The following is a 15,087-nucleotide window of genomic DNA, read 5'->3' on the forward strand; positions in this document are numbered from 1 at the left end:
TGAATATATTATACATAGAACTATAAATTATAATTCATAATAGCATATTATTATACTCAATATAGGCAAATATTAAAGTTTATATACGTATTATGCTATGTTTAAGTCGTTTAACCCGTACCATTCCCATAGCAATAAGTAATAACACATTTAATAATATTTTTAACATATGACTTTTATAAGATATGATTTTAATGACGCTTACTTTATGACTCAAGTTTGTAATATCTATGCATAGCTATTATTCGTAATTGCAATTTGAAAGTATTTTAATTTGTAATATGTTTTAAAATTATTATACTAAAATTAATATAAATTTTAAATATATGTTGCGCTTTAATATTAACACTCAATTGGATGTAATTTCAAAAAATAAGATATTTCCATATCTCCAGTTATAGATGCATAACATAGGATATAGTAATAGGTTATACCTACCAACGTAGCTAATAGGCGCTAACTTGATCAATGTATATAGTCTGTACTGTACAGTCTGAGACTGTACATTTATGATATATAATATTATATTATTACTCTGAGATTTGTACTCTATACTCTATAATAATGCAGTACCTTGATTATTATCAAGCAACAAGTGTTATCATTTTGTTTAAACCAAGTTTTTTTTTATTTTAAAAACGGTTTTCTAATAAATTCTTACATTTATAACTTAGATTTTTTATAAAATCAATATATTATTCATATGATAATAATACAATTCATTACGATTGTATTGGTTAAATCGAATACCGATTAATTGATAAGTGTTTGTTTGTTATTATTATAATTTATAATATTTTTGATAATATTAATCTATAGTAGGTAATAAAACAAGAAATAGCCACTTATCAGTAATCACATTTCTAATAATGGTACACACAAATCTTCTCCTTGACCTGTTTTTTCAGTATTTCTGCCCTATTTGTTATATACATTATTAATACTTCCTTACTCGATACCTATTTTAGATTTCAAACAAAACTAAACTAATTTAACAGGAACTATAAAATATATTCTGTAAATAACTGTAAATAAAAGGAAAATGTGTATAATATTATGAAACAAAGGCATATTTATTAAATTATATAATCATAACTGCTGTGATAAGTAATGATATTATTCGTATAGCAGTATTCGAAAACAATCAACATTTATTACGGAGCTTGATACGTTTTTTATTTTGCACCACCCCACCTATTATAATAGTGTGTAGTTACAGTATAGGTATATCCCCTTGCGATAATGTATACCCTAACCTAACCCCACTGCAGAACTGTTCTGGAAACATTAATATTATCGTATTATATTTTGAAATAATATTGTAAATGCATCGTAACTCGAAATAATTATAATAGATATCATAATACTATAGGTATCAATATTTTCGCCCGTGATACACGGTAGATGGCGCTAGCACGCCGGCAAAACTTCCACCCCCACCCCCCGTCCACCCGACGATCGACGAGCCAGACGCGCCGGATGCACACACGCACGTCCGACGACGCGACGGTCGCCGTACACGCCTCGGCATCAGCAACAGGTCGTCGGTCTCTCGCGCGCGCTCGTACGTTCCTCTCATTAATATCAGACGCGCCCGGCAAACGATTCAGTCCCCACGTTGCGTCCGTGTACACGCGTGTGTGTGGTTTTTTTTTTGTTTATGTTTGTGTGTATGTGTGTCTGTGCATTTATTCTTTCGTATTATTATTAATATTATTTACTTTTAATTACTGTCAAGACGTATAATAATAATATAATCATATATATTTATATATTGTTGCACCGGAAAATGTATAAGACGAACGATTAGCGTGTTCATTCCGAGTTCAGTTCGATCCACTTTTCGCGATATCATAATATTATTCTACACGACATAATATATGCGATTCAAAATATTCAATATACCCCACTAACATATCGTAAATACATACCTATACGTACAATATTGTGGTGGTGCGATTTTATTTCAATTTTCTTTTCGTTGTATATTTGTTTTTGTGTTTTTGTGCTGTACGCCGTTAATATAATATATTACTAAGCGTCGCGCTGTTTTTCTAACTCTCGCGCTGCACCGGGTGAGAAAACGACATACGATCATACGACAGACGCTGTTGGAAAACATGACCATGTCCTGCCAAGACATGGACGCTTTGGGCATATACATGGAACTTAAGCTCGACCCGTTCATCAATGACGACATGAAAGACCTCTGGGATTCGGATTTGGACCAGGTGATTATAATGTTTACATGTTTGATTTTCCCCCGATTATAATGAATATACTGGTTTTTACTTTTATCGATTTCTTGGACCACGCGTTTTCCGAAAACTACTGACTATTGTTCTATAATATGCTACAGTTAATAACGGTTAAACGATCCGTCTATCCTACCCGTTCCATTTTCGTGGAAAGTACATTTTACTTACGTAATAACTATAGCAACGCGTTTTCTTTCAATCGTAATATATAGGTATAGTTCAAAAAACACGCGGACATAAATTTCATACACTATAAAGTATACACATATCTATATGTATTATTATCTAGTTACAAACAACAGGAAGTTAAAATCCAGCTGATAGTGCACAACGTTGACCAAATAACAAAAAAAAAAAAAAAAATCAAACAGTCATTGAGTAGGTACATTATTTTGCAAAATTAAATCGGCCGTATCACATTCCACAATCACATATAGGTATTATATATCTATATATTTATATTATTTTATGTATACAGTTATAACTTGTAATATGTATACATCATTATACATAATACAAAATATTTCAAAATACCTATAAAAAATATAAATAAACCTTCGATATCTGTAGCGATCGAAATGTGTTCAATAAAACCCTAGCTAGCATTTTAATCGGCCGTGTTTTTAATGATTCATATGAATTTCTGGTTTGATACAGAAAACGCCCACGGAAGGAAAAGTCCGATCAGCGTACTAATATATAATAAATATAAGTACCTACCTACCTTACACATATTTCAACCTGTATGCGCATGTGTGAAATGTATATACTTTTATGTTCATTTATTTATACATATATATAAATTACGACTTCCAGTATAATATTATATTCCATTAAAAATTTTAGAAATGTCATTATTGATATAGTGTGAATGTCATTATTGAGAACATAAAACTTTTCTTACCATTTGTAATATAATCATTTTAATTTTGCATAGAAATGAATTTAGCAATTAATATGCCCAATGTGTTTATAATACGCATATTTTAACCGGGCGTATACCGCACAGAAAACCAGTTTTATAATAGCGGGATTAAAATAAAAAATGTCTCTCTATACACCAACACTCTGTGTTGAATTACCATTGGGGAGAATTTCCAATTTTAATAATCGAAAAAACTATTTAATTAATGAACATTGGTCAATATATTTACATAATATATAAATACATCTTATCTCGAGCACTATTTATGCGATACGTGTGACCTTGAGTCGATAGAATTTTTTATTGAATGTAGTATGTACCTACTTACTATTATTGAGAACATAATATGTGGCTGCATAGAAAATGACATTTGAAAGTTAGATCATTCTTTCACCTAAACTTTCTTTATACACCAAAGTGACTGTCAGTAATACAAAGGAATGTTTAATTACTCATACACAATTATTTATAATAAAAAAATGATACTATAATATTATTTATATGCATATTAATTTGTTTTTATACGTAGTTGTCTAAAGTCTAAAATTTGACAGTGTCTTATACTAAAATATGGTCAGAATTTCATATAACAAAAACTTTGAGGAGGAATAGTCACAATTAGTATAATAGTGTATTATGCTCTTACGAATATTAAGTGTAAACACATTTGTAATAATGTTGTATATTATTATACATGTATTATCGACCCGTCGGCCTTTGAAACTGATATAAATATAATATATATTAAATCATAATCGATTTTCGTAGTCATGTATTGCATTTTCAGCGAATACTATCATATAAAATTAGATTTCCCTTATAATGTTGTATACCTATTATATTTGCTAGTGAACTTTTTACTAACGCCATAACAATGTATAATAGTATATAATTTAGGCTGTAAAATAATGTGCGATAATTAGATTATAGCATCCATTATATACGGGTATTTCCGAATCGGAATATAATATGGTCTGACGTGTGCATGGGGTCAAGCACTCATACGCGCGCCTTTATCTATTAAACGGTTCTAATCATAATTTATAAAAAAATAAAAAAGTAGTCCATGGGGGAGCCCTTATCGTGTAAAAATTGAGTTCTTATTATATTATGTTTTATTCTTCAACGAGGCTAATGAGGGCTACTTTCTATCCGGGTCGTTTTATCGCATTTACTACCCGCGAGATTTACCCAGTTTTTTTTTTTGTCTCTATGGGTGGTGTTGAACCCGTCGACTATCGATATAAACGTTGTATGAATTACATTATCATTATCTAATGTGTTCTGCAAACTAAATCGATGCGAATAATGTTGCCTTTCGCAAAAATCGTTAATATAGCAATTTAATGTCGACCGTGGTAACGGTAACGGTCATGACCGGCGAGTGTATAATATATTTTAATTATTATAGTAATTGTACCGTAATATAGTTAGGCCCTCTTGACAAATATTCTGGTTGACAAATCGGCTTCAAGTAGTTCTTCGAAATCTCGACATCATATAATATACATTATCTGTGTAAAAATACTATTGCTAATGGTATGGATATTACTCATAGCGTGCGGCTTCCAAAGAAGAACAAATATTACTTTTTTTTTTTTTTACAAAACTGATATCCGACAAACGGATGGTATCTGCATTCTGTGTACGAGTTTATTTAAGTGCGCGTGTACAGTCAGTGTACATGCTTCTTAGTATAATATGTAATATATTTTTTTTCCCTTTTGTTCCGATTGTCTCATTTTTGTTTTTGCGAAATCACATTTATTTTATAATACCTATACATTTACAATGCATAATGCGGGTCGACATATTACATTATGTGCATTGGAAAAACTACAAACATTTTTGCATTTAAATCATGGCCGCCGCCATAGCCACCCACCGCCCGTTTACGCCGCTATAGTCGTTCTGTATAATCGCGTGCACTTTCCCTTTTTTTCCAGCCGTTTCGCATTACAAACGATGACTGGTCGAAATGATCGAATTACTGATTTCCGGCAAAAGTCGTGTAGGTGGGCAAGTCGACACAGTTTTTTACCGGTAAATTAAATATGCGTTTTCATTATTATTCGCGGAAGCTGAGTGAGAAGCATATTTATTTTACAAAAATACAGTATTATTATAATTATAATTATTATCAGCGAACACTTTTTCTGGACCCATGGTGTGCCCAAATGTTTTACGCATCACTATTCACTATTATTAATTATAAAACGTAAATCTAGTAAAGACTTTATAAAAGATTAACTGCAAAAAAATGTATTTTCTCTAACGTCTTGCCAGAGACTACACAGAAACACTACTGTAACAACAGACAACAGTCAAAACATTTTAAAATGATATTGTAGTGCAAGAATTTTTATATTTAGTGTTAGAATCTTTGCTTAAATTCGATAATTTATCATTTCTTTTAAATTGAATTACCCAATCACAATAATATTATATCTACACTATCATATACCCTGTAGGAATGTGAATAAAACGAAACAAGTGATAGGTACCTACACGTGAAAATATTTACTAGTTTAGTTTATATATTTTGACCTATCCCTTGTCAGACATTCCTTAGATGTATTTTCAAAGACAAATAATACATGTATCATTGATATAGATTTGTCTCTACGCGTTCTCAAAAATATGCGGACATAATATACACCGTCGGTTTGCAGTTGCGTATGATAAAATTATTTCTAGTTATCGTACTCTTGCCACAGTAAGTCGAAAAATTCGTTTTCGGTCATTTGACCGCGAAATCATATTAGATGTTTTGGTTTCCTGCTGATCGACTGCATTAACGGCGACAGACGTTATAATGATGTAGTTGTAACTCGAAATGACCGTTAAATCTGTCTTAAAAACATACAAATTTGTCGAACATTAATAGTTGTGGCCCACTTTCTACGGCGTGAGTTCATCTAAACGATTTCTTTATCTCTCCACCTATAAAGAAAATATCATGATAACATATTATAATATTATGAACTATGATCAAGTTACTCATATGTATGTTTAATGTTTGCTATGTATTCTTAATATATATTTAATATTATGTACAAGTGGACAACAATAATGGTGGAAGACCTGCGTTTATATTTAGTCTTCCATACGTGTATTGATATAATACGAACACAACGATTAATTAATTTGAAATTAATTATCTTTTGTAGATATTCCTGATCTTTAAACCATATTGCACTATAATTTACATTAATCAAATACATTCTCCATATTATTATACAACTAAAAATTGAAATAAAATGCATTATAAGTATATCTCCGTTTGTTTTTATTTTTCAATTTTCATTTTACAATGTCGAATATTACCTAGTGTTGCAGTGACACAGTAAAAGAATTATTTCATAATATGAAACCATTGAAAATAATACTGCTATATTATAACAATAGTTACATAGTATATTTGATGATTTATATTCTAATTGCTATAGTAGTAGTGTACATAAACTTTTTAAATTACAGCTAGGTAAGCAGTACCTGTTCACGAATGCGTTACACATTTTAAAATTGTATTAAATAATTGTTTATTTGGATTTTTGGTTCATATTATTTATTTGTTATACGCTATAGATAGTATCGACTATTTATAGAATGTACTAACTACTAGTTATATATTTTATAACTTATCAATTACCATTTAACATACTTTTCTTAATAATTAGTAATTATTAAAGTAGATATTATTTAATGAATCGATAGTAAATAATAATAATCTTTATGATGTAAAATAAATAATAATATCTAAAAAAATAATGAATCCAGTTACTGCTAGTAGTTCGAATATTAACTGAGAAAATGTGGCATTTATTTGTAAAAGAGTTTCACTTATAGTTGATAATTGAAGTATACGTATTCATTGAACACGAGTTTTTTTTTTTATTTATTAAGCTTTTACCGAGTTGCGATCATTTCTTGGATTAACAAATAAAAAATTATCTTGTCCTTTCATATGCTTATTTTTCAAGTCGGTAACCGGTTAATAAGAATCAGTTATAATATAACGAGTTAACATTTATTTTGGGATTTTACTGTATATTTAAAGAAAAAAATAATTTTTATTTAATGTCATGTTCTAAATACGAGTTTTATAAATAATGCTATATCGTTTAAATGATGTTGCCGACACATTTGGGAGTTCAAATGTATATATTTAGAAACATTATGTAGATTAGGTATATCTAGTGACTAGTACAATAAGAATATTGTATTATAATAGTGACCAGATTGTTGTTTGGCATTTCAGTTGAATAGCAGCGATATCGAAATCTATACAAAACGTCTTCGTAATCAAAGTGTCATAAATTACTCATAATATTATGTGTAAAGCGTTTAAAGAATCAGTCGCACAGGCCTTTAACTATAGTAATAATAAAATGTATAATAATTATCGATTAAAATGTATAGCACCACAATTATTATTAAATGTTTTTACGGGTAACATTCGACGTAGTATAATAGGCATCATAATATACAAGATCTTTCAGATTTCGTGTGACAATTGCACGATTATGGGATCATGTCGGTTCTTACGTGATTCACACAGCGATTTTGTCACACAAAATTCTGAAGACTCTACACGACTCATACACGTAATATTATCTAACCAAGCTCGGTCGCGAGTACCTATACCTTTATTATAATATTATTATAATGCATCATGTATAATATATAGGTACGCTATACCTACATTATTGTTGGCGATGGTCCTGTTTACGACCTGTAGGCGCTAAGTTGCAGGTTGTGTAATAACTAATAACCAATAACACTAGCGCGGCGATGTTATGTATATATTATTGTACAGGCGGTGATAATATTCATTTGATAGCGTTTTAACTGTTTGAACGTTCCAATAATTAGAGTTTACGTAACATAATATTATCATCGTGGAATCCTTCGCGAATGTCATGGGCGCTCCAAAGGTAGGTAGGTACGCCCGCTGTACGTCATATCATATTATAATATATAATACACTGCAGTGTACGCGCGTTTTGTACTAGCGTACGCGAGTGCCTTATCGTTATGTGTGTATTTAGTACGGTCGAAGATAGGATTTCCGCACGAATTCTCGTAGGTATATAGCGCCGGCCGTATAGCGGGAGGACAGTTCTCACGACGATTACACACGCACCTGATGCGAAACGACCGCGATATATAATATGTATATACATAGTACCTAAGTAATATAATATATATGTATATAATGTACTGCGCGGTGTTGTCTGCAGAGCATTTTACGCCACGATAGGAGGTAGGTATACATTATAATATATTATTATATTTTGATAACGGCTATCGGCTTGCAAATGCTCCGCGCGTATATAATATTGGTACCGGCCGATATGCGCCCGGGTCGTCGTTTCGTCGACGGGGTGAATATTCATTATAATATTATTAAGTCCGGTGTTCACGACAGCAGATAGGACTCGCGCGTACATACGAAACGGTATATTATAATATGTTATGTAATAATAATTTATAATACCACGCCGATTGCTGCACACCACCGGAAGACGTGCGCGCGCGCGAGCTCGAGAGTGAGAGAGAGACCCCGCGCGTAAGGAAACGTTAATGGATTTCCAGTCTCTCGCTGCGAACCCATATTACATACACACGCACGCGCGACTGTTTTTTTTTTTTAAGTATATAGACGCGTTCAAACCCGCGCACGTGTGTGTGTGTGGGGCTCATAACGTGTAATGTGTATGTGTGTATGTATTACATATAATGTTGCCATCGCGGGCCGTCCCGCAAGGTCAATGACTCCTGAAACCCGTGAAGCGTACAACATTTTTCCCCCTGGGCCTCATCGAACTTCTCACGTGCGGCCGCCGCGAGTCCGCGGGATTAGAAATATACGTACCTATATATTATTATTTAGAGTCGGACGGATGAGTATTTAATATACAATATATACGGTTTAATATATAGCAATGTAAGTATAGTAAATTAATATTATTATTATTATTATTAGTAGTAGTAGTAGTAGTAGTACGTATAGTAGTAGTAGTAGTAGTATTATAGTCGTACCTAGTAGATGAAGTCGGTATACCATCGTATTTATGAGAAATGAGATGGGAAATATACGTAAAATCCGGTTTCTTTTTTCGGCGGCTGGAAACCGGTCAGGGATAGGTTTTGATTTATTTTTTTTTTCCAAGGGTGGAGAAGTCGATATGTCCGCACACACACACACACGATGACTTTTCGTGCGGTGTGTATGTATATGTGTTTTTCTAGAAAATCCCCGAGTGACGTCACGTCGGTCATTGACGCCGGTGAAGTTACATTTCCAAGGTCTAGCGCGAGCGCGTGCGTGTGTGAAGAACGTTTGGTCGTCCATCTCTCTCGAAGGTCGACTGGATTCGACACTCCTTGGCTTGTAACGGAATTGTCATCACGTACGCAACGCGTATTAATGTATATAATATATACGCGTCTTATACCTGTGCTCGCGAGCGTGTGTGTGTGTATGGCAATGGCTGTGGCCGCCGCCGCAGACGGATCCCATAAGGTGTCTCGTAAAACAATACATTATTGTAGTAGGTAGTATACATAACATAACCTAACCTAGGTTTATACCAGATGTATGTATCGTTATTGTATTAATGGTATTCTCGTCGGCCGAGGCCTGCGAGTGGCGGTCGCCGCCGTCTCGTCGTATATTACGTATATAGGTACTTACGTAGGTACGTGTGCGACAAATATTCGGAAAATGTCTACGTTGAGATCATCGCTTTAATAATAATATGATATACGAGAACGGAGTGGGCGAATCGTGACAAGAATCGCGCGTGTTTACAATACGCATTTGTAAATAATTTTTTAGTCGGCGAGTCTTGAAAATTCGTTAAAAACTCAGTTTCGAAATATCTGCAGGGATGTTTTTGTGACGACGCGTTGGAGTCGTCGTTTGCCGCCGCAAACACCCGTATAATCGATCAGATCACGGTTTAGATAACACCGCAACTATATATAGGTACTTATGTTACAGCCATATGCATTGCATTCGACGAGGCTTTTTCTTTAAAGAAAAAAAACACGTAATCGTCATTAAATAATAATTATATGCAGTTTATGCGTTTTAATATATAGGTTGGAAGTATTTATAAATTAAATGAGTTTACTTATCGGAACGTGTTAATTAGTAGCATTAAAAAAAAAGTAATGTATTCACTATTCATGTAATATAAAAACTTAAAGTTCATAAAAACGGAATGATGTGAACGCACGTCTTCACTAATCGTGGTACGAAACATGGTACGATATACATAATAGTATATAACTAATTATAGTTATTATAAAATGCATTAATTGCAATATAAAATAATATACTTATTACGAATTTAAAATACTTATTAATATATACATATTATGTATGTATACCTTAGTTAATTTTTATGCATCATTTCGTATGATAACAACATTAAAAAAAAAATACACGCGTGGTCTATCTACAGTTAAGGTATATCGTCCTATTTCTTGTTAAAAGTAAACATAAACTATAACATAATTAAAAATTAAAACACCTTCAATTGTTCACTACTATACAGTTTAAAACATTGCAATTTTTAAATTTTTCAAATCAAACAGTAAGAAAATGAAAATAATAAATGTATAGCTTATAATAATATTCATACCATAATACCATATCATATTCGATATTCATTCATTATTTTTTTCGTCTTTCAATATTGTTTGACCATAATATTTAGCTTAAAAAAATAACAGTTATAGTCCATAACATATTTATTTCCACAATATTAAAAATACATAGATACGTACCTATTCATTATTTCAAAAATGTTTTGTTCAGCACTATTGGGAATATCTACACTTCTATTTTGTTTTCATGAATTTGTAGATTTTAAATTCTATATAGAATCTCATCGCGTCAACGATTTAATAGTTAATTTATTCAAATTTACTGTGCGATTCAACATCGTGGATATAAATATGCCATTATGTACATTACTAGCATATTTCATATTATTATAATTATAATAATATATTTTTCGCGTAGTGCATACAGTGGACGTAGATTTGTAGATGCGAATCCGTATCGCGGAAAAAAACGTTATGATATTATTATACGGCGAGTACAATAATAAAACAATCTGAACACGTTCGCTCGAGTATCCAAAGGTTGGGCATCTCGTCTATAAACACCTCGACTATAATTTTATTTATTTATGTTGACTAGATTCCGGGTTATTTTTCGTCGTATTATTATGCGTCGTTTGCGCAGTGCGCATACGGTTTATCATTCCGCTTGATTTGAGTGTCGTGAATGTGATGTTATATGAAGTCCGAACATAGTATTCGTAATCGGATGACGCATAGGTGCCTGTCTATATGTATTTATACGTATAAACGGTGTATACAATACGATAGCGGATCAAAACACATGTCGTAGCTTTCGTGTAGGTAATAATAGTGATCTACGTGCACGATGGGATCTGATTTTATTATTATTATTATATTGGCACCGTATAATACGAAATATAAAACGATCTCAATGGTATTATGTAGAGGAACGGCAATCGCGGGATTCAGAACCCAACCTGTAGGAAACTATAAATTATTATGTTCGTATATAGGTGATGAAAGGGGGAAGTGATACGGTCGATTTTGGTACGACTATGTATACGTGGGTGTAGAAAACTCGGTTAGGAAATTGTCTACGCTACGTTATATAGGTAGGTATATAAATAATAATGATAATATTATATACTTTTATTATATCGACGTCGGACTACAAGTTGACAGTCCGAGGGTGGTGCCGCCACAGACGCACACGCACACTATATAATATACACGGCCGTAAGTATATATTATATATGCTACCTCCCCAAATGGACCCGCACCACCACGCCGCCGCCGTGCCAACGCCTCCGCGCGTCCGACTTAATCCTCCTGTTTTAATACAATGTCGTCGTGGTTGTATATATACAACACGGGTTGCACAGAAATAGCAAAGCGCACATAAAGTAATCCAAAACCCACGCACTGCTGACGTCATGCAGCGATCTCGAGGGACGATGACGCTGGCGAATGACGATCGCAACCCCCACGAGCGTAACAGTTTTCTGGCGTCATCGCTGTCGTCGCCGTCGCCACCGCCATAGATATATAAATTATAAGCCCCTTCACAGACGCGTCTTTACGAAACATTTCGTCTGTGTTATATTTATTATACATAGGAAAAATCAATTTGTCGGTCGCTACGGCCTGAAATGCTATTACAAAATAATATTATTATGAATATATGCGGTTAAAAGTTTTATTAAAAGTCAATTATTATTTCGTGTGTAACGCCCATAGCCTACAGTCGATTCTCGATAATTCAAAGTTAGTCGCAGACTAATAAAAGACTTGGAATCATCGAGCTTTTTAAATTCCTACGTGGTTTCAAAAAAAATTCAAATTATTGCCATTATCGGCAGTTATGAAAAATGTAATACTAAATGATAAAAGTATAAATGAAACAATATTATGTGTATTATGCAATAATGTGTAAAATAATATAATACAATACTATAAACACAACCAATGTTTGTTAAAAGAAAAATTTAATATTACAGTAAGTTAGCATATTATTTTAAAACTTAAAGCTAAAAATATCATCATTAATCGTCCGATTGACTATATTATTAATACTGCAGCACTGCACGAATCATGTATATTATACACGGAATAAAAATATATGAAGAAGTGCCACAAACATTATTTTTTATTCAAAAATAAAATATTCATTGTCCATAAGTGATCAAGAGCTACCCTAACATTCACAATAAATATACACTATACGTTATAACACTGCAGTCGTGTAGATATCTATATAGAATAACATTACAGAAAGAAAAAATTACCAATGCAGATTATCGAGACTCAAGGTCGTAATCATTCGATTTTTTTTTGTATTTGTTTTATATAGCCCACATATTATTATATGAATTGCACTATGTAACTTCTTTTTAGATGAAAACATGAAAAACAATCGTCGAGACACACAATATTGCGTGAGCACCGCGTTGTCGCGTATTCCTTCGTATAGTTCGACACGGTTTATAAAACAAATTAAACAACATAAAAATTTATTATATAAAAAAAAAAAATTTTGAAATATAAAATTATTATTTTACTGTTGTGATGGGTTTGTTTTAATACGTGTATTATGCATGTCTTTAAAGTCTAAATGCACCAAATGCGCCCGTACGCGCAATGCTGAACGGATACGAAACCGGTATATTATGTTTAAACGAATTTTTCGGGGGTCCTGGGAATGAAAACCGGTCGACGGTGGGTTACCCGGCGATTTCCACCTTGCGCGCCCCAAAACGCGTACCTACGTATTATTATATTATTATGTTCCGCGGCGGTGTATATACTTTCGTAAATGAAATTCCAAACGAAAAATACGCTCCGGAAAAATGTCCGCCTCGGCCAGCGACCGTTTGTGCGCGTCATAGAAAAAATTCGCCACGATTCGGCGGAACCGGTTTCCGACGATGATTTGACAATAACCGCACTCGCCGGCCATACGGGGGCCATATCAGGGGATATCAGAAAAATTCTGACCTGCCCTTTTCGTGTGCACGCCGCTGTTACGCGCATACCAAAGTTGACGTCGGTCGTGGTCACTGGTCACATTATATATTATATTGTGCACAAATTTTGTTTTCCTTCCTTGTCGTTTGATTGAATTGCATTACCGTTACAGGTGTACTACATCATTATTATACACCGTAAACCTGGATAAATTGTGATGCCGACCATCGAAACGACACAAAATAAGTGGCACCTATAAAATAGCTGACTGAAATTAATAATGTACGTCGTTTAAACATCGAACATTTCGTTTAAATCGTAGTTTTATAACTATCTACTGTGTTATGTTGTCACACGATTTTCCGTTAAAATGTGTTGAAAATATTATCAGATATTTCATTTTCATTTGAATATTGAATATAGTTGGTGAATCTATATGAGCACGATCGATGATAAAATGTGTTGAAAATATTATCAGATATTTTATTTTCATTTCAATATTGAATATAGTTGATAGATCTATATGAGCATGATCGATGATGTATAGATTTCAATTAACCGTCGTAAATATGCCATTCTATGATTAAGTACTCAACGAAAAAGTAAGGAGTGCGATGTAGGTTTTATAGTATTTACCATATCACTGTACATCGTCGATTTTAATCGTTGCTAAATTACCAGTGAAATTATTAACTTTTGCTGCTCACTATTACACTCATGTTCAAGGTAAGAAATCCAGTCTATATATGTTGGGGCGTAGGTACTTAAAAGTCGTTGAACTGCCAAACAGATCATACTTGCTTTACACGTCAAAATTCTTAGAAATATGTTCTCTATAAAATATACGTCATTATAAAGTGTGTTAAATAAATATAGTAGGTTTAAAATTTACTAAATTATCATTTACCATGAAGTGTATGACAATAAGAATCATTCAATCTTCGTTTCGTTAAAAGTTTAGTTTTGCAATGTGTCATAAAAATAACACTTCAACTTATCATAATAATAATATAAGTATTCAAGATTTGGTTGTATATAAATATAGGTACTCAAACTAATAAAAATTCTGTGAATTTAATTAGCTGTTTTATAATGAGAATAAAGTAATTATTTGTTATATAAAAGGGATAACGTGTAATTGTTATATTTTATCAACGATTTATAGCAACTATATTATTATAATTTTTTTTTTTTTTTATTTTGATTGTTTATTTAATTTAATTTGAAACGTTACTCAACTATTAAACTATTAGCAAACTGTAAACTAATTTTTGAATTGTTAATCTACTGTGACATAAAGAGGTTAGTTACAAACAAAAATTGTGTAATATTATAAAT

At 32.5% G+C, this 15,087-nt stretch overlaps 1 protein-coding gene across 1 annotated transcript in view; it reads left to right on the forward strand.

Moving 5' to 3' along the window:
- Window positions 1-1,509: 1,509 nt before the first annotated feature.
- Window positions 1,510-15,087, forward strand: part of LOC114129834 (cyclic AMP response element-binding protein A-like) — a 42,934-nt gene continuing 29,356 nt past the window's right edge. The window contains exon 1 of the mRNA XM_027994678.2: window positions 1,510-2,231. Within this exon, the coding sequence (XP_027850479.2) occupies window positions 2,121-2,231 (111 nt within the window). The 5' untranslated portion in view covers window positions 1,510-2,120. The remainder of the gene's footprint in view (window positions 2,232-15,087) is intronic.

The sequence above is a fragment of the Aphis gossypii genome, chromosome 1 (assembly GCF_020184175.1).
Source record: "Aphis gossypii isolate Hap1 chromosome 1, ASM2018417v2, whole genome shotgun sequence".
In the NCBI taxonomy this organism is placed as follows: Eukaryota; Metazoa; Arthropoda; class Insecta; order Hemiptera; family Aphididae; genus Aphis; species Aphis gossypii.